At 48.6% G+C, this 18,078-nt stretch overlaps 1 protein-coding gene across 1 annotated transcript in view; it reads left to right on the forward strand.

The window, feature by feature from the left end:
• PTPN23 (protein tyrosine phosphatase non-receptor type 23) overlaps positions 1–18,078 on the forward strand; it is a 125,116-nt gene that overhangs the window by 94,635 nt on the left and 12,403 nt on the right. The window contains exons 19-23 of the mRNA XM_082259230.1: positions 3,092–3,271; positions 11,540–14,114; positions 15,478–15,662; positions 17,539–17,643; positions 17,736–17,874. Coding sequence (XP_082115356.1) covers positions 3,092–3,271; positions 11,540–14,114; positions 15,478–15,662; positions 17,539–17,643; positions 17,736–17,874 — 3,184 coding nt within the window. The remainder of the gene's footprint in view (positions 1–3,091; positions 3,272–11,539; positions 14,115–15,477; positions 15,663–17,538; positions 17,644–17,735; positions 17,875–18,078) is intronic.

The raw sequence follows: 18,078 nt of genomic DNA on the forward strand, positions 1-18,078 counted from the left end.
CTGGTCTTGAGCCCTGCCCTCTGGTCTTGAGCCCTGCCCTCTGGTCTTGAGCCCTGCCCTCTGGTCTTGAGCCCTGCCCTCTGGTCTTGAGCCCTGCCCTCTGGTCTTGAGCCCTGCCCTCTGGTCTTGAGCCCTGCCCTCTGGTCTTGAGCCCTGCCCTCTGGTCTTGAGCCCTGCCCTCTGGTCTTGAGCCCTGCCCTCTGGTCTTGAGCCCTGCCCTCTGGTCTTGAGCCCTGCCCTCTGGTCTTGAGCCCTGCCCTCTGGTCTTGAGCCCTGCCCTCTGGTCTTGAGCCCTGCCCTCTGGTCTTGAGCCCTGCCCTCTGGTCTTGAGCCCTGCCCTCTGGTCTTGAGCCCTGCCCTCCGGTCTTGAGCCCTGCCGTGCCGTCCTCACACCAGGCCTTTTATAGGTGCTCAGTGCAAGTTCCCTCCACTGAGGCAACTTAGAGTGGTTTGAAAGCCTAAACATTTTTTACCTTAATGTATTCCTTGCATTAGGTTATATAGTGCTTAGGTAGTAGCATCCCCCCCCCCCCCCACCCCTGTCATGTTTAAGTGAGCCCTTATTCGATCCAGTGATGTGCCCGTCTGCTTTCTCCCCTCACCTCCTGGTCTCACAGACTTTGCTGAGGCAGCAGAAGCCATTGGCCCCCTCTGCTGTCAATCATAGCCAGTGACGTGGGAGTGGGAAGGCGGGGCCAAGTCCCAATGTCTTTGTCTATAGACAGACAGTGCAGCTTGAGAGCCAGCCCACACGTGTGCCCCCTTAGAAAGTGGCTTCTTATGGTGGCACTCACCAGAAAGGAGGAGCCAGAAGTGTCAGCGAGGGACCTGAGAAGAGGGGGGTTCAGGGCCGCTCTGTACACAGAGCAGGTACATATAAACCTGTTTTGTTAAAAAAAATCTGCATTTACAATTGCTTTCAGTGTATGCCTGGTTGCCTTTAAATTGTATGGAAGCCCTAACAATGAACTTCCTAGTTGTGCCCCCATACTTTCCCTACTAATCCCTTCCCGATATGATGTAGTGCATTCGCAGATGAAATTTGTGACGTGGACCCTGAGGGTAACAAATATGTCATACGATGAGAAACTAGGAAGTGCAGTGATTATAAAAAAATATATATGTGATTTATGTGGGAGCAGGGGATCAGGAAAGGTAGAAGAGAATGTGGTTGAAGGAGAGTGAAGGTTCACTTTAAAGCTGAATTCCAAGAATTCATCAGCTTTGTAAAAAGTGCAGACACACTAGGAGTTAAGTCCAATTGGGTGCATAGCACCTTTGGGACTTATCTCTATTACTTATCTCTACTTATGTTACTGGGGAGTCTCGAGGCTGTAAGAGAAGAGTGAAGCACCCAGAGCAGCTATGACCTCCCGTCCCCCCCGCTGCCCATTAACAGAAGCCTTTGTATTTTGTGAATGAGTTCACATAATACAAAGGCTTCTGTGAATAGGCAGAAGGGGAGGTGTAGGCATAGTAGTTCCAGCGACTCTGCACTTGAAGGAACTAAGACCCACAATGGGCAGCGTCTTCAAGCGAGGCAGCAGGTACCATGTTAGACTTAACTCATCAGATGCCTGCAGTTTTTACAAAGCAGCTGAATTTCTGGAATTCAGCTTTAAACTTTAACTGGATATTTAGTTGGAGACAAAGTTCCTACACCACTTATAGTGTTTTTTTTGTTAGGAACCTCTCTTATCATATGTTGTGTTTATAGTGATCATGTTTTTGGTTTATTTGTGACCTCTAAAATCCCATTATCTTTAATGATGGGTTTGTAATAGACTAGCAACAGAGATGTGGTACCGTAGATCAGGGCTCGACAAATCTAAGGCGCCGGGTTGCCATGGCGACTAGAAATTACATCCTGACGCCTTTGCTTTTGTCAGCCCATTCACTGTTGATCTGAATCATTAGAGGGGCTCAGTCTTCAGTGCCTCAAGTCCTAGGCGCAACAGCTGCGGCTCTCAAGAGTTAAATCCCTCTCTTGCCACTATAGGCTTGGAGGGCAGAGCACCGGACCGCCATTGGCTGGAAATTTCAGCTGGGTGGGTCCTTATCCTGGACAGCATGCGATTCACGGAGGCTACGGAATTTCATGGACAGGAGCCAAATTATTACAGAACGGGGGCACTTCATCCTGATCTCTACTAGAGGTGATTTTAGCCCTATCTCTGCTTATTTCTGATAACAGAGCCGGGGGGGGGGGGGATTAGGATCCTCTCTCTCTCCTTTCTCCCCTCTCCCTTCCTTTCTCCCCTCTCTCTTCCTTCCTTTTCTCCCCTCTCCCTTCCTTCCTTTCTCCCCTCTCCCTTCCTTCCTTTCTCCCCTCTCCCTTCCTTCCTTTCTCCCCTCAGCCCCTCCCTTTCACCCCTCAGCCCCTCCCTTTCACCCCTCAGCCCCTCCCTTTCACCCCTCACCCCCCTCTGCCCTAACTCTTCATCCCCCTCTCCCCTCTCTCTCCCCCTCTCCCCTCTGTCTCCCCCTCTCTCTCCCCCCTCCCCTCTCTCTCCCCCCCTCTCTCTCTCCCCCCTCCCCTCTCTCCCCCTCCTCTCCCCTTTCTCTCCTCCCTCTCCCCTCTCTCTCCTCCCTCTCCCCTCTCTCTCCTCCCCCCTCTCCCCTCTCTCTCCTCCCCCCTCTCCCCTCTCTCTTCTCCCCCCTCTCCCCTCTCTCTCCTCCCCCCTCTCCCCTTTCTCTCCTCCCCCCTCTCCCCTTTCTCTCCTCCCCTCTCTCAACTCCCCCTCTCCCTTCCCCCTCCTCCTCCTCTCCCTCCCCCCCCCTCCTCTCCCTCCCCCCCCCCCTCCTCTCCCTCGTGTAAGTTCACGTTAGGGCGTGGTTTGGGGTCACAAATACCTTACCTTGCCTCAGGCGCTGACGAAAAAACAAAAAGCTGGCTCCTAGATTCAAAGCAAATTTGTCAAGCCCTGCCGTTTATTTTAAATCAGTCCACCATGTAGTATTAGGAAAGTGCTGGTGTATTGTGTTACTTTCTGTATCTGCTGTCAGCCCCCCAAACAGTTACTGCTTATAAGTTGTTGAAATTTACTTCTTTCATGGTCATGGTTTTTTTTTTATTCCTTGTCCTTTTTAGATGGAATCACACTGTACAGACTCTCATCTCATCCTTTGAGGCCTACGAGGACCTGATGAAGAAGTCTCAGGAAGGGAAGGACTTTTATGCCGATTTAGAGGGCAAAGTCGCCAAACTTCTGGAAAAAACTCGAACCGCCTTCGAGGCCTCACAATCCAGCCGGCAGGCCATCCTGGAACGGTACTTGTTAATTCTCTGTGTATTGTGAACCTGAAATCAATGGGTTTATCCTACATGGTTCCTATGCTTAGAACCAGCAGAAGCGATGATTGTTCGAGGGTACCATGCAGCATCACAGAACTAGTAGTAGCCTTAGGAGATCAGAAGCCGGCCGCACCCTCCGCCGATGGTTTGTAGCCAACGCAGGTGCGGCAGTTACTTATTTTTCTCCAGAGTTGTCACTGACTTAGAAGTAAAGTTTTTACTACTTTAGTAAAGTAGTAAAACTTTACAAAAGTTTACTTTAGTTTAGAAGTAGTAAAGTTTTTACTACTTTTCCAGGAAACGCTTCATTTCTCCTGAAGTCACAGAATCCAGCAAATGTAACTTTTTATAGGAGTTTTACAATTGTACTCAAAAGTTTGTATCCCTGGCAGAAATGGTGAACTTTCGGCATTGATATTGAAAATATGACTGATCATGCCAAAAAACTCTCTTATTTAACCACTTTACCACCGGAGGATTTTCCTGCTTTACGTCCAGGCCACTTTTTGCGACTTTAACTGACAATTGCGCGGTTATGCAATGCTGTACCCAAACGAAATTGACATCCTTTTTTTCCCACAAACAGAGCTTTCTTTTGGTGGTATTTGATCACCTCTGCGCTTTTCATTTTTTGCAATATTAATAAAAAAAGAGCGAAAATTTTGCAAAAAAATTTACCTTTTCTACTTTGACAGTTAAAAAATATCCAATATATTAAATTTTTGTCATATATTTAGGCCAAAATGTATTTAGCTACATGTCTTTGACAAAAAAATCCTAAATGAGCGTATTTTTAACCGCTTTAAGACGGAAGATTTTACCCCCTTCCTGACCAGGCCATATTTTGCGATTCGGCACTGCGTTACTTTAACTGACAATTGCACGCTGTACCCAAATAAAATTGATGTCTTTTTTTCCCCCCGCAAATAGAGATTTCTTTTGGTGGTATTTGAAAAAAAATATATATATTTTTCACAGGTCTCTGTGTTCATGCAGAAAGCGCCCCCTACGGACACATTTAACCCTTTAATCGCCCCTGGTTTTAACCCCTTCCCTACCATTGTCATTAGTACAGTGACAGTACATATTTTAAGCACTGATTACTGTAGTAATATCACTGGTCCCCCCAAAAGTGTCAAAATTGTCAAATGTCCAATCCGCCGCAAAGTTGCAGTCCCGCTAAAAATCACAGATCACTGCCATTACTAGTAAAAAAATAAAAATAAAAGAAAATAAAAATGACAAATCTTTCCCCTAGTTTTGTAGACGCAATGACTTTTGCGCAATCCAATCAATATACTCTTATTGGAATTTTTTTACCAAAAATATGTAGCAGAATACAAATTGGCCTAAAATTCTGAAAAAATTCGATTTTTAATTTTTTATTTTTTTTTATTGGGAATGATATAAATAGCAGAAAGTGAAAAATATATATATTTTTTTTTTTTTCAGAATTGTCGCTCTTTTTTTGTTTATAGCGCAAAAAATAAAAATCGCAGAGGTGATCAAATACCCCCAGAAGAAATCTCTATTTGTGGGGGAAAAAAAGGACATCAATTGTATTTGGGTACAGCGTTGCACGACCGCGCAATTGTCGGTTAAAGTAATGCAGTGCTGAATCTGAATCACAAAAAAATGGCCTGGTCATTAAGGGGGGTAAAACCTTCCGGTCCAGAAGTGGTTGATGATGATGATATGAAGCCATTTATTATCGCATAGTTCTAGTATTTCTCGAAGGTTGATTGACGGACGCAGTTTCTGATGCATATCAGTAGGGGGGCCTCAGTCTGTACTTCTAGGGTCTACCTGCTGATCGATTGCGTGGTGGAGTTTGGGGGGGTCCCCCTGAAGGTCTCGGTCGCGCGGGCCGCCATTTTCTTGTAGCCACATGTGCTACAGTGATCGACGGCCATCTTGGTACACCCGGTTTCGGCCATTTTGCAGTGGATTCTTTGCTGGGAATCTAGGTGGGAGTGCCTGGAGGTGTTTTTCGGTGGGTGGAGCCCCTCCCTTCACCCTGGGCAGTTTCAAGCTCACTTCCTGTTGGAGAGCTGCTGCTGATACGTGCAGACATTCTGGGACCGGCTGATGCATATTAGGACAGTAAGTTCTGGGGGTCTCTCTCTGTTGGGGGTCTTCAGCACGTGCCTGACCTTTGGGGGGCGCTGTAGTGCAGTGGGTACTTTTTTTTGTTTTTTTCATAAAGGAGGGACCCCGTCTGCAACCTTGTTAGCCTGTGGAAGAAAAGTACACCCCCCCCCCTCCTCCTGTGAGACCCTTATTTAATGTCATTTTCTGTCTTTTTTTTTTTTTCAAATTTTGCTGGCGGGTTCTTCTGGTGCAGTATGGACCCTGCAGAAAATGTGTCCCCACCTGACCCCCTCATGGAGGCCGCAGGACCTTCTGGATCTCAACTGTCCGCCAGTGCAATTTCGGCGGTTCTGAAAGCATTTGCGTCCCGGGTGGAGGTGGACTTGAGAGGGCGAGGTGCGAAGGAAAGATCTCCACCAACCCCTGCCTCATCCGAGGTCTCAGATTCTGAGTCTGACTCCGTCGGCGCAGACGTGAGTCTCCCTGCCGGGTCTGTTACCTCGCACCCTGCCTCCTCGGATAATGAGGATGACATTTCTACCTCCCCTGCCGCACAAGATAAGTCGCTGGTGGATGCACTGGTTGTTTCTGTGCGTGACACCCTGAAATTTGGAGGACGCGGCTGCGCCTGGCCCGCAGGTTGTGTTTGGCACTCACATGCCATCCGGAGCGGAAAAGATTTTTCCCTTCCCAGCTTATTTTGCTAGCATGCTCATGCAAGTATGGGACCGTCCGAGACGTTCCCCTGGGGTGTCTAAGCGGCTTTTGAGGAGTCTCTGGTAAAGAAGTGGACTGTACCACCTAAGGTGGACCCACTGGTCTCCAGACCGAATAAGGCTAGTGGAGGAATCCCCGTCCTTTAAGGACCTGGGGGATAGGATGGTGGAGGCTGTGGCCCATGATCTGTACTCCCTGGCGGGGTCTGCGCTGAGAACAGTGTTTAAGATTGCCCCGCAGACTCTGACTGATGGGCGGAGTTCCAACACCGTGACTTGGTGAGGAAGCAAGTCCCTCCTTCCTTGGGGGAGCTGTTGGATCAGCTGGTGCAGGGACTGCAATTTGTTTGCGATGCCCCGCTAGACACGGCTCCTTTATTGGATCACCTGTCAGTTTCGTTAGTGGTTATCCGGGGTATACTTTGGCTGAAGTGTTGGTCTGCGGATCAAACTGCTAAGAAGGCCTTAACAGAGCTCGCTTTTCAAGGGGATTGCCTTTTTGGTGCTGCCCTGGATGACATTATATAAGGATCTCACTGGGCGGAAGTGTACTTTTCTTCCACAGGCTAACAAGGTCGCAGACGGGGTCCCTCCTTTTCGGCTCACAAACAGTTTCTTCGTCCCTCGGGGACAGTCGATAAGGTGAAGTCCTTCAAGATTTCCTCGGGTGGCTCTAAGCGACCCTGGTCTGGCAAACAAAAGTCAGTTTTTTCCAGACCTGCGGACAAGGCCTACTTGGCCTGAAGGTGCATCCTCACCTGTTCCTGGGGTGGGGGGACCTCTTGCCGGTTCTCGGATCCCAAACAGCTGGGTTTAGGAGGTCATAAGTTCCGGTTACAAGATCGAGTTTCGATCTGTTTTTCCGGTAAGGTTTTCCCTTCCAATGAAGGGCTGTCCCCGGATCGCTTGCTGGCCCTCTATGGGGCAGTACAGGATCTGGTTCAACAAGGCTGGACCTAATGGCCCTGGATGGTTCCGTGCAAATCAAAAATTCAAGATGTATCGGTTGGCGGCTTCCCTACATCAGGGGGGATTCCTGGCCTCCATGGACATCAAAGCTGCCTAACTTCAAATCCAGTTATGTGCAGCAAAACAAGGGGTTCTCTGTTTTGCCGTGGGAGAGGATCAGTATCAGTTTGTGGCGTTACCCTTTGGTCTCGCCTCTACTTCTCAGGTCTTCACAAAGGTGTTGGCTCCAGTCCTGGCGCTGTTGGGACAGCATGGGGATATCGGTCCTGGGTTATCTGGACGATCTGCTTCTCTGTGCGGAGGCCCCTACGGTGCTGACAACGAATTTGGAAATCCCCATAAGAACTCTGGAGGAGTTAGGGTGGATTCTGAACCTTCAGAATTTGTCCCTGGCCCTTCCCATAAGACTGAACTATCTGGGCCTGACTTTGGACTCGTCCTCAGCCAGGGTGTTTCTCCCTCTGGAAAAACTCTTGAAACTTTAGACTGCTGTTCAGCTGTTGCTGTCCAGCACATGGCCGTCTCCTCGAACCTGCATGCAAGTTCTGGGACTGATGGTTCGTCTTTCGAGGCGGTCCCTTTCGCTCAATCACTCACGAGGATCCTCCAGAAGGAAATCCTTCTCAAATGGAATAAGAATCCAAACTCTCTGGACATTCGGATCCAGCTGAGCCAGGTGACCAGGGAGTCCCTGATCTGATGGCTTCGGTCCCCGATGCCCAAGCAGGAAATCCTTCCTCCTCTTATACTGGACAATTGTCACCACGGATGCAAGCCTGTCCGGGGTGGGAGGAGTCCTCGGCAGGTTCTCTGCTCAGGGAGTATGGTCCCTGGAGGGATGCAGGTTACCGATCAATGTCCTGGAGCTGACAGCGATCTGGCTTTGCCTAGTTCAATGGACCGGGCACCTGCAGATTGTCCAGTGCGCATTCAATCGGACTATGCCACGGCCGTGGCTTATGCCATTCACCAAGGGGGCACCAAGAGTATCTTTGCGGTCTTGGAAGTGACAGGCATTCTTCGTTGGGCAGAGAGCCTTGTTCCAGCTCTCCCTGCTGTTCACTTTCCAGGTGTGGAAATTGGCAGGCAGATTACCTCAGTCGACAGGCCTTGGATGCAGGGGAATGGTCCCTACATCCGGAGGTCTTCCAGCAGTTGTGCCTTCGTTTGGGCACTCCAGACGTGTATCTGTTGGCGTTGCATCAACAGGATAGTGCAGAGGTTTGTGGCCCACTCCTGGGACCCTCTTGCAGATGCACTGGTGGCACCATGGGGTCAGTATCAGCTGCTGTCTGCCTTTCCTCCTGTCAAGTTGCTGCCAAGATTTCATCGCAGGATCAAGGCAGAAGGGATTCCGGTCATTCTTGTGGCTCCGGACTGGCCTCGCCAAGCTTGGTATGCCGACCTGGTCAGGCTAGTCGCAGACGGACCTTGGAGACTTCCTCTCAGGGAGGATCTACTGTCTCAAGGGCTAATCTTCTTTCCTGCTTTATGGTCGCTGGCTTTGACGGCTTGGCTGTTGAAAGCCAGGTGCTGAAGGACAGGTGATTGTCTGCTTCAGTGATTCCTACTCTGCTTAAAGCGAGAAAAGCGACTTCTAGGAAGACTTATCATTGTACGTGAAAGTCGTCTGTTGTGTGGTGTGTCTCTCTTTGGGGTCCCCCTCGCTCTTACTTGGTGGCCCGGATCTTGGCTTTCCTTCATCGGGAGTTGATCAAAAGTTGGCCTTGAGTACTATCAAGAAACCATGTGGTTCCCCTTTGGGTGGGACTTTTTAGGCACTATTATATCAAAAATTACACATTGGTATAAATAAAAAAGAAAACTTTATTGAGAGTAATTATACAAAATGGTAAAAACATGAGGCAAGCGAATTCATACGTCACATTAACAGTTGAACATCCACCATATAGCCCCCGGGTAAGCTCCTTTGCCGAACATGGAATAACATCTACTATGCCATTGGAACTCTTGACTGGTGAAATTGGACTTTGAAGGATTGCCACATTTGGGGTTTCAGCTATTCCCACCCAGCCTCTTGTATGAGTCTGGTGAGCAAGCAATCTCGACCAATTCAATCTTTTAAGTCACTGCTTATTTGTGAAAAGCAACACCTACAACTTCTAGACGGCACCCCATTGGTCTACATCGGCATTTTTGATGTCCTGTTTTTAAGCCTAACAGGCAGGCATTCTTTCCTCAATCATTACAGTGAACCATACCACCCTCCTAGGGCACCCCTGAAGAAGGAGTGTATCTTTGCTCCGAAACGCGTCGGGTGCTTACCCGGGGGCTATATGGTGGATGTTCAACTGTTAATGTGACGTATGAATTCGCTTGCCTTATGTTTTTACCATTTTGTATAATTACTCTCAATAAAGTTTTCTTTTTTATTTATACCAATGTGTAATTTTTGATATAATAGTGCCTAAAAAGTCCCACCCAAAGGGGAACCACATGGTTTTTTGATTATCAGTCTGGGATGTGGCACTCAAGGGATCACTCCACATGAACTATCAATGTAAAATTGAGTACTATCAAGGGTCAGGTTTCGGCTTTGGCAGTTTTCTTCCAAAGGCCGTTGGCCGCCTGTTCCCTGGTGCGTAACTTCATCCAGGGGGTGCGACACTTGGTACCTCTGGTGCGACCTCTGTCACCACCTTGGGACCTTAATTTGGTGCGGTCGGTTCTTCAAAAACCTCCTTTTAAAAGTATTCGGGGGATTCCCCTGCCTACCTTATCTCAGAAGGTGGCCTTCTTGGTGGCTATGCGTGCAGGGTGACGGCACTGGCGACATTGTCCTGTCGTTCTCCCTATAGGTTGGTTCATAGAGACAAAGTGGTACTTCGTCCGGATCCGTACTTCCTTCTGAAGGTGGTTTCTTACCATCTTTGTGTCCTAAGCCCAAACATCCTAGAGAATGTGCACGGCATACTCTGGATGTAGTTTGGGTAAACCAGGTGTACTTGGCGACTGCTGAGTCTTTTCATAAGTCAGATTCGCTCTCTGTACTCACGGATGGCCCAAGAAAAGGGCTGCCTGCGTCTGCTGCGACTATTTCCAGATGGATCAGGCAGACGGTATTACAGGCTTATTCAATTAATGGTCAGGTTCTACTTTTCCCTGTTTTGGCGCATTCTACTCAGGCGCTTAGTGCTTCCTGGGCTTTTCACCATACAGGCATCTGTGCTTCAGGTTGCAGGGCGGCTACCGGGTCGGTCGTCTGTTCACACCTTTACCAAATTTTATAAGGTGGATGTGCTGGCATCTGCAGATGCCTCTTTTGGCTGCAAAGTTTTTCAGGCTGCCGTTTACAGGGCTTTTTAGCCTTCCTTGAAGGTGTTTACTGTTTGTTTCAGATGGGCTTCATCTTGCTCTTCTGATGAGTCCTATGTTGCCTGGTTGGCTATGTTCAGCCTTTGGGACTTGTTTTTTTTTTTCTGCTGTTCCCACCCCTCATTTTATGGCACTGCTTTGGGATGTCCCTACTGATATGCATCAGAGACTGCGTCCGTCAATGAACGATAGAGAGAACTGGATTTTTGACTTACCGTAAAATCCTTTTCTCTTAAGTTTATTGACGGACGCAGTACCCGCCCCTCTATTTTGAGTTGGGTTGGTATTACTTCTCTGACACTGCTTTGATACAAAACTGACATCCTATGCAGGAAGAGAGAGGGTGTCCTACTCCTTTAGGGGGCAGTATAACCCAGTGGTTAGGAAGAATCAGGAGCTGTGTCCGTCATTGAACATCAGAGAAATGGATTTTATGTTAAGTCAAAAATCCCATTTTTTTTTTTTTTTTGGCACGATCAGTCAGATTTCCAATAATACTAAAATTTTACAATTTCTGCCAGGGGATGCAAACTTTTGAGAACAACTGTATTTAATCCACTGTAGCTAGTAGGCTTATCACAGTGCTTCTGTACAGCTTTCCCATGGATGGGAACTGTTCTAGATTTGTCAGCACAGTCCCGTATCGAATGCCTGTGCCCCGGGCCATGTCTTTGGGTTCACAGCATCAATCCCCACATATTTTGAGGCAGGGTCTGGATGGGACCAACCTATAAAGTAGGCATGATTTAGGTATACCCACCTGTAAAGTAGGCATGATTTAGGTACACCCACATGGAAAGTGGACAGATGAAGTGTGGACTATGGGTGGGTTAACTGTTTCCTAGGATGCAGGACCATAATGTTGGGTAAGTATGCTTTCCTTTCAGGCTGCGAAGTTTGCGCAAGGCTGTAGCCTTAGAGAAAGGGTGGGCAGCATGAAACGGGGAACACATGGACATCATTTTTGTAGGCATTGATTTCACTGTCAGGACAGCCAGCTACAGAACATAGATGACCATTACAGCCATATATTGGGTAGGCTCTGTCCTTTTTAGTCAGTGATTGAAGTGTTTTTTGGGATGAGGATTTCTCTGCCATGTCCTCTATTGTAGTATTGCTTTTGTCTTCTTAGGGAGATGAAAAAGAAGCCTCCTCCACGTCCAACGGCCCCTAAGCCAGCACTTGAGAAGAAGGTTTCTGACATGGACCTTGAGAACATTCCTGCGGGTGACCTGGCCGACATACAGAAGTTTTCATCCCTCTTCCTTTCTGATCTCCCAGAAGAGCTTAGGAGTTTACCACCCGATGCCCTAATCGCCCACCTGGACCGGATGACAGCTGATACTCTTGGCGCCTTTCCTGGTGGGCCGGCAGCTGCATATGGTGGAATGAGGCCGCCTATGGCAGACCCTTTTCGGGGCGTTAGAACAGCTACTGCCCCCATGCCAGACCCGCATGCAGTGCCTTTCAGCCAGGCTTCTTTCAATGTCCATCCCACGCCATACCCCACAGGAGCCGGCCATAGTTTCCCACCTATCAGTTATGGCAATATTCCCCCTGTGACTTCAGGAACTGCTGTTCCTTCACAGTTCATGCGTCCTTCTCCAGATCAGGTCATCACACACGGACAGATACCGACCTCTTCTCCTTCAAGGATTCCAAATGTGTATCCATCAGGTGGGCCTGGTCAACCAAACCCAGCATCTTCCCCTGTGGCACCAGGGTACAGGAATGCACTAGGACCACCACAAAGAACTTCCCCACAGCATATGCAAACTCCTGTCCCTGGAGTTCAGTTTAGGCCGAGTGCTGCAGCAGCATTTGGGGGTGGTCCACATGGTCCACCTGCAGGGAATCTACCACCTGCCTTTACTCAGAGTGTAGTTGTTCAGCCCCATGACTCCAGCCATCGGTTCTCCAACCAGATGCCACCGAACAATATGCAGCCTCCAGTAACGCAAGCATTCCGGCCTGCGACGACAACAGTAGACAGTATTCAGGGGCCCATATCGAGCTATGCAACCCCCCGGTTACCAGGATCAGTCCCAGCTGGGGGAGCTCCACAAGCGCAGCCCTTGAGTCACCCTCAACACGGTTATATGGGAGCCCCTGCTCCTCCCATAGTTGGCCAGACCCCTCCCTTTCCATACCCACAAAGTGGAGTTCAGAACTATGTTCAGCCTCCCCCACCTCATTTATCTCAGATGTATCCTATTCACGGTCAGGCACAGCCTAGAATGGACACACAGCCCCTACAACCACAGTATGGGGCTCCTGCCCAGCCTCAATTTGCACCTCAGATGAGGGGCCCCGCACATCCACAGCAGCCTACTGCATTTCAGCAGCAAGGACAGCCTCCAGGAATGCCTCCTCAGCAACAATTTCAGCAGTTTCCAATGCAGCCTCCGCATACCGCTATGCAGCCACCAGGTTCCTCCATGCAGCCGCGACCTTCTACCATGCATCCTGGCCATTCAGGCGCACCGCCACCCAGTTCTGCTTTGCAGCCTCCACATTCTGCAGTGCAGCCCATGCACCCTAGCATGCAAGTTCCGCCACATTTCATGGGGCAGCGTTTTCCTGTTGCACAGCAAGATAATCCTCCTCAGCCTCCCCTTCATACACCGTTCCCTGGCGCTCTTCCAAGAGCTTCATCCCAGCCGCTACAGCCTGTGCCTCCACCTTTGAGCCAGCCAACACCTCATATGCTCCCACATACCATTCCAGCCGCTCAGCCTCTACCTCCTGGATCAGCCTCCCAGATTACACCATCTATGCCCTTTGCTGCTCCTGTAAGACACACTGTTCCCTCCTCTAGCGGAATTGTAAATTCAGTACCATCGGGACCTCAAATGCCAATTGGAGCACCTCAGGGTGCAGCCATGCCTCATCACATACAGCCTACCAGCAGCCCAGCTCTCAGCCAAATTCAAGGCGCTGCCATTGTTTCAGGGGCTGCGGCCATCCCGTCTCCAGCACCCTCTCCACAGCCATCCCTGGTTGTCCAATCACCGACAGTCATTCCTTCAGCCGTATCTACCAGCACGACTATGCCTCAGAGACCTCCCCCTTCACTGACTCCTGGAACCACACATTTAAGCCAAGGCTCTACAGAACCCGTATTTCAGAAGCAGAATTCCACAACCGATGACCTTCTGTCCTCTAGCCCCGAAAGCCAACATGGAGGTTCCAAGACTTCAGTGGGGCAGCCCTTATTGCAACCAACCAAAGCCGACGCTAAAGATGGACAGAAACCCAAAGGCATTCAGCTGATAGAGAATGACCCGTACGAGAAACCGGAGCATGTCATGAGGCTGCTGTCTGAACTCGATCTCTTCCGGGTAGCCGTGAGCACTCTTGACAAACCGGTGCCTGGTGCTGCGACTCAGCTTGACTCCATGTGGAAGGAGTTCCAGGACGCTCAGGAAAAGGAGGCCAGGAACCTCTCCATCGCCATCGCTCGCTGCTATACTATGAAGAACAGACATCAGGACATCATGCCCTACGACAAGAACCGTATAGTCCTGCAGTCGGGGAAAGACGACTACATCAATGCTAGTAAGATTGAAGAGCTATCTTCTTACTGTCCCACCATTATCGCCACACAGGCCCCACTTCCGGGGACTGCCTCCGACTTCTGGCTAATGATTTATGAACAAAAGGTGTCGCTGATTGTTATGCTGGTGTCCGACCTGGAGATAGAAAAGGTGAGTGTTCAAGTGCAATGCCTACACTAACATTTCCATAAAGATCTATCAGAATTTGTATTGTACGTGACTGTGTGTCACCTGCACAGGGAAAGATGGGGAAATCTTCCTAACTGAGACACAGTACAGTAAAACATGCACATATTGCAATTTATATTCCAGATAGTCAACTGTCTTTAGCTGCTAAAACATACTTATATATACAGCTAGTACTGAATATAAGATATACACATTACTGGGAAGTAAATGGCCACCATTGGGGCTGACTGTAGGAGTTAGGAGAGCTTTACACCAGGACACCGACCCGGGCTGTATAAATATGGAAACAGAACAGAACCATTCAGTATCTCTTACAGACTTGCATATTGTGGTGTGTAGAGGATGGGTTGGGGACCAGACATGGTGTGTAGTGGATGGATTGGTGGTCCTATCTGCTGGTGTGTAGGGGTTGTGTAAGTGTACAGAGTTTTTGTGTAGCTCTCCCCTACACACTAGGTCTGTTCACTGACCCAACCTCTATGCACCAGGTCTGCTCCCTGACCCAACCTCTATGCACCAGGTCTGGTGAGTGGCCCATCCTCTATGCAACAGGTCTGGTCACTGACCCAACCTGTACACACCAGACCTGGTCAATGACCCAACCTGTACACATCAGACCTGGTCACTGACCCAACCTGTACACACCAGACCTGGTCACTGACCCAACCTGTATGAGCCAGACCTGGTCACTGACCCAACCTGTACACACCAGATCTGGTCACTGACCCAACCTGTACGCACCAGACCTGGTCACTGACCCAACCTGTACACACCAGACCTGGTCACTGACCCAACCTGTATGAGCCAGACCTGGTCACTGACCCAACCTGTACACACCAGACCTGGTCACTGGCCCAACCTGTACACACCAGACCTGATCACTGACCCGACCTCTATGCACCAGGTCTGCTCCCTGACCCAACCTCTATGCACCAGGTCTGCTCCCTGACCCAACCTCTATGCACCAGGTCTGCTCCCTGACCCAACCTCTATGCACCTGGTCTGCTCCCTGACCCAACCCCTACACGCCATGGGACTACACAGCAGGTCTGGTCACCGACTTCTTGCCACCAGGTCTGGTCACCGACCTCTTGCCACCAGCTCGGGTCACTGGTCCCGACCTCTGCACACCAGGTTTATCCTACACTTTGACAGTACAAGTTTTATAAACTGCAAAATTGGGCTATATAATGGGGGTGTTCACACACAGTTATCAGACTTCATGGATAACCTTGGTATGATTCACCTGCTCTTCTCATTCTACTCATTGGTGTCAATCTCTGCAGATCTGTGTATAAAATACGTCCTGTTCTTCTCTCCACAGCAAAAAGTGGTACGCTACTTCCCCACTGAGCGCGGCCAGCCCGTCCTTCATGGACACATCACACTGACTCTGACCAGCCATAAGGTTGCCGACACGCACGTGGAGAGGGTCATCTCACTGCAGTACAAAGACCAGAGCCTGAAACGTTCCATCATTCACCTCCAGTTCACCTCCTGGCCGGAGCTGTACGTCACCATCATTATTTCTATACCTGTGGAAAGTTTCGAGTTTCATCTACACTTTATTGGCTATTCTCCAGACAAACTGTGAAATATACAGAAATACAGATAAAACGCATATATGAAAGCTGTATTACATGTATTCAAAGCTTTAAACTTCTGTCCATTCAGTCCCCAGTTAACACAACTCTGCCACACAGCACAGTCCTATCTGGCAGGGAGAAGACCTGATTTTTCTCTGCTGTAGTCTAGTAACATTTCCTGGTCTTGTCCCTCCCCTAAACTGTGACTGGAGAGCAAGAGAAAAGCTGAAGACTGATGAGCTTATCTCTCTGCTCTGTCCTCCTATCAGCATGTTTCTTGGTAACGCATGAGCACTGCTGCACAACTGGCTGCTTGTGCTGTTTCTCCCTCCCCCTCTCTGAGCTCTGCTGTACAGGGACTGCAAGAGGCTGATACCAGGTAGTTACCACTGCTTGCATTTAAAATAATACACCCAACGATGCAGAAATGGCTACAATGTGTGCATTTTACATTTGTCAGCTTAAGGGCTCTTTCACCCGGCCGCTCCGCGTGTCCGCAAATCATCCTATTTTTTTGCGGATGATTTGCGGACATAATGTAAGTCTATGGCATTGCGGATGTCAGAGGAATACCATCCACTGACATCCGATTTTCTTCCTTTCAGTTCTGTTTTGTTTTTTGGTCACCCGCTGACATCCGCAATGCCCATAGACTTACATTATGTCCGCATATCATCCGCAAACGGATGGGATGATATGCGGACATACGGAGCGGATGACACAAATGTCATCCGCTCCCTGAAAAAAAAAAGTCCCGCAGCAGAGCTTTCACACGGAGCGGCCGTGAGAAAGAGGCCTAAAGGATTTGTTCACCAACGTTACATGTTACACCTGTATTTGGATTGCAGCATATAACATGTTCCTAATCACCTGCCTTCCACTGCCAGTGTCCCTCCTCCCTGTGACTGATCAGGGGTTTCTCTCCTTCGCACTCACTGTCACATTTAAAATTAGCATGGCTGAGCAAGGCCCCACCCACAAAGCCACATCATTCGTCCATAGTGATTTGTAAATGAATGAACTACGAGTCCCTTTTGCCAGCACAGCAGACTGCTTGTAGTTGTAGCTGATCAGCGCCCTCGTAGTCCATTGACACTTCCTACAGCTCTGTAACTGACAGCACATACAGAGCTGTAGGCAATGCCTTCAGCAGCCTGATATTGCACCCACGATCCGCTGATCATGGATGCAATGCTCTGCAGGATCCTGGGGGAAAAAGTTATAAATGCACATTTTTTTCTTGCAAAAGTCATATGCATTTTTTTTTTTTATAAAGGTGAACTTAGCCTATAAAGCACGTCCTGACCGACATATATAAATGTATGTGTGTGTGTGTGTGTGTGTGTGTGTGTGTGTGTGTGTGTGTGTATATACATATATATATATATAATAATGTGTGTGTGTATGCATACACACACACACACACACACACACACACACACACACACACACACACACACACACACACACACACACACACATATATATATACACACATATACTTTAACTTATTTATAGTTATTTATTATATTATAATTTATGATTTTCTGTTTCAAATTTTATCACATCTGGGATGTCTACTAGAGTCTTGTTTTGGTCAGGGTTAAGTCAGTAATTACTAAGAATTGTAGGCCTACAAAACATAACACCAAATTTCCATGCAAAAAATTGTAGCGCTTTTGGTACAAAATTCCTGACCTAATCATACCGCCAGGGAGGTTAATGGACTCCAAGTAAAATACACTTTAGGTTCAGGTATGTTTCTGAGAAATATTATTATTTCTTTTTTTATCTTTCAGTGGACTCCCCGATAGTAAAGGAAACTTGTTGCGGTTCATCCAGGATGTTCATAAACACTACTTGCACCAGCGCCCCCTTCACATGCCCATTGTAGTGCACTGCAGGTAAGAGCGTCTCCTTCCACCTATGTACTATTATCAGGAATGGATCCTGATAGAGCAGATCTGAAGTTTTCCTCTTGTTTGATGTTCTGTAGCTCTGGTGTGGGAAGGACGGGGGCCTTCTGCCTGTTATATGCCGCCATGCAGGAAGTAGAGGCCGGCAACGGTATCCCAGACCTGGCACAGCTGGTGAAGAAGATGAGGCAGCAGAGGAAGCACATGCTGCAGGAGAAGGTACGCCGCTGCTCACCCGAAAGAGTTTAGTGTCCTAATATGACGTATCTGAGATACTTGGGAACATGAATACCCTGGTCCAGCACACACCCATATTGACTTGCAGTGATGCTTTAATAAGATGGCAGTAGGCCAGGCTCCTGTTTATCATTCACTCGTGGTTACTTTCAAATAGTTATCCAAGCCTTTTCATTCGTTTCTTTT

Source organism: Pelophylax lessonae (assembly GCF_965119305.1).
Source record: "Pelophylax lessonae genome assembly, chromosome: 5".
NCBI classification, from domain to species: Eukaryota; Metazoa; Chordata; class Amphibia; order Anura; family Ranidae; genus Pelophylax; species Pelophylax lessonae.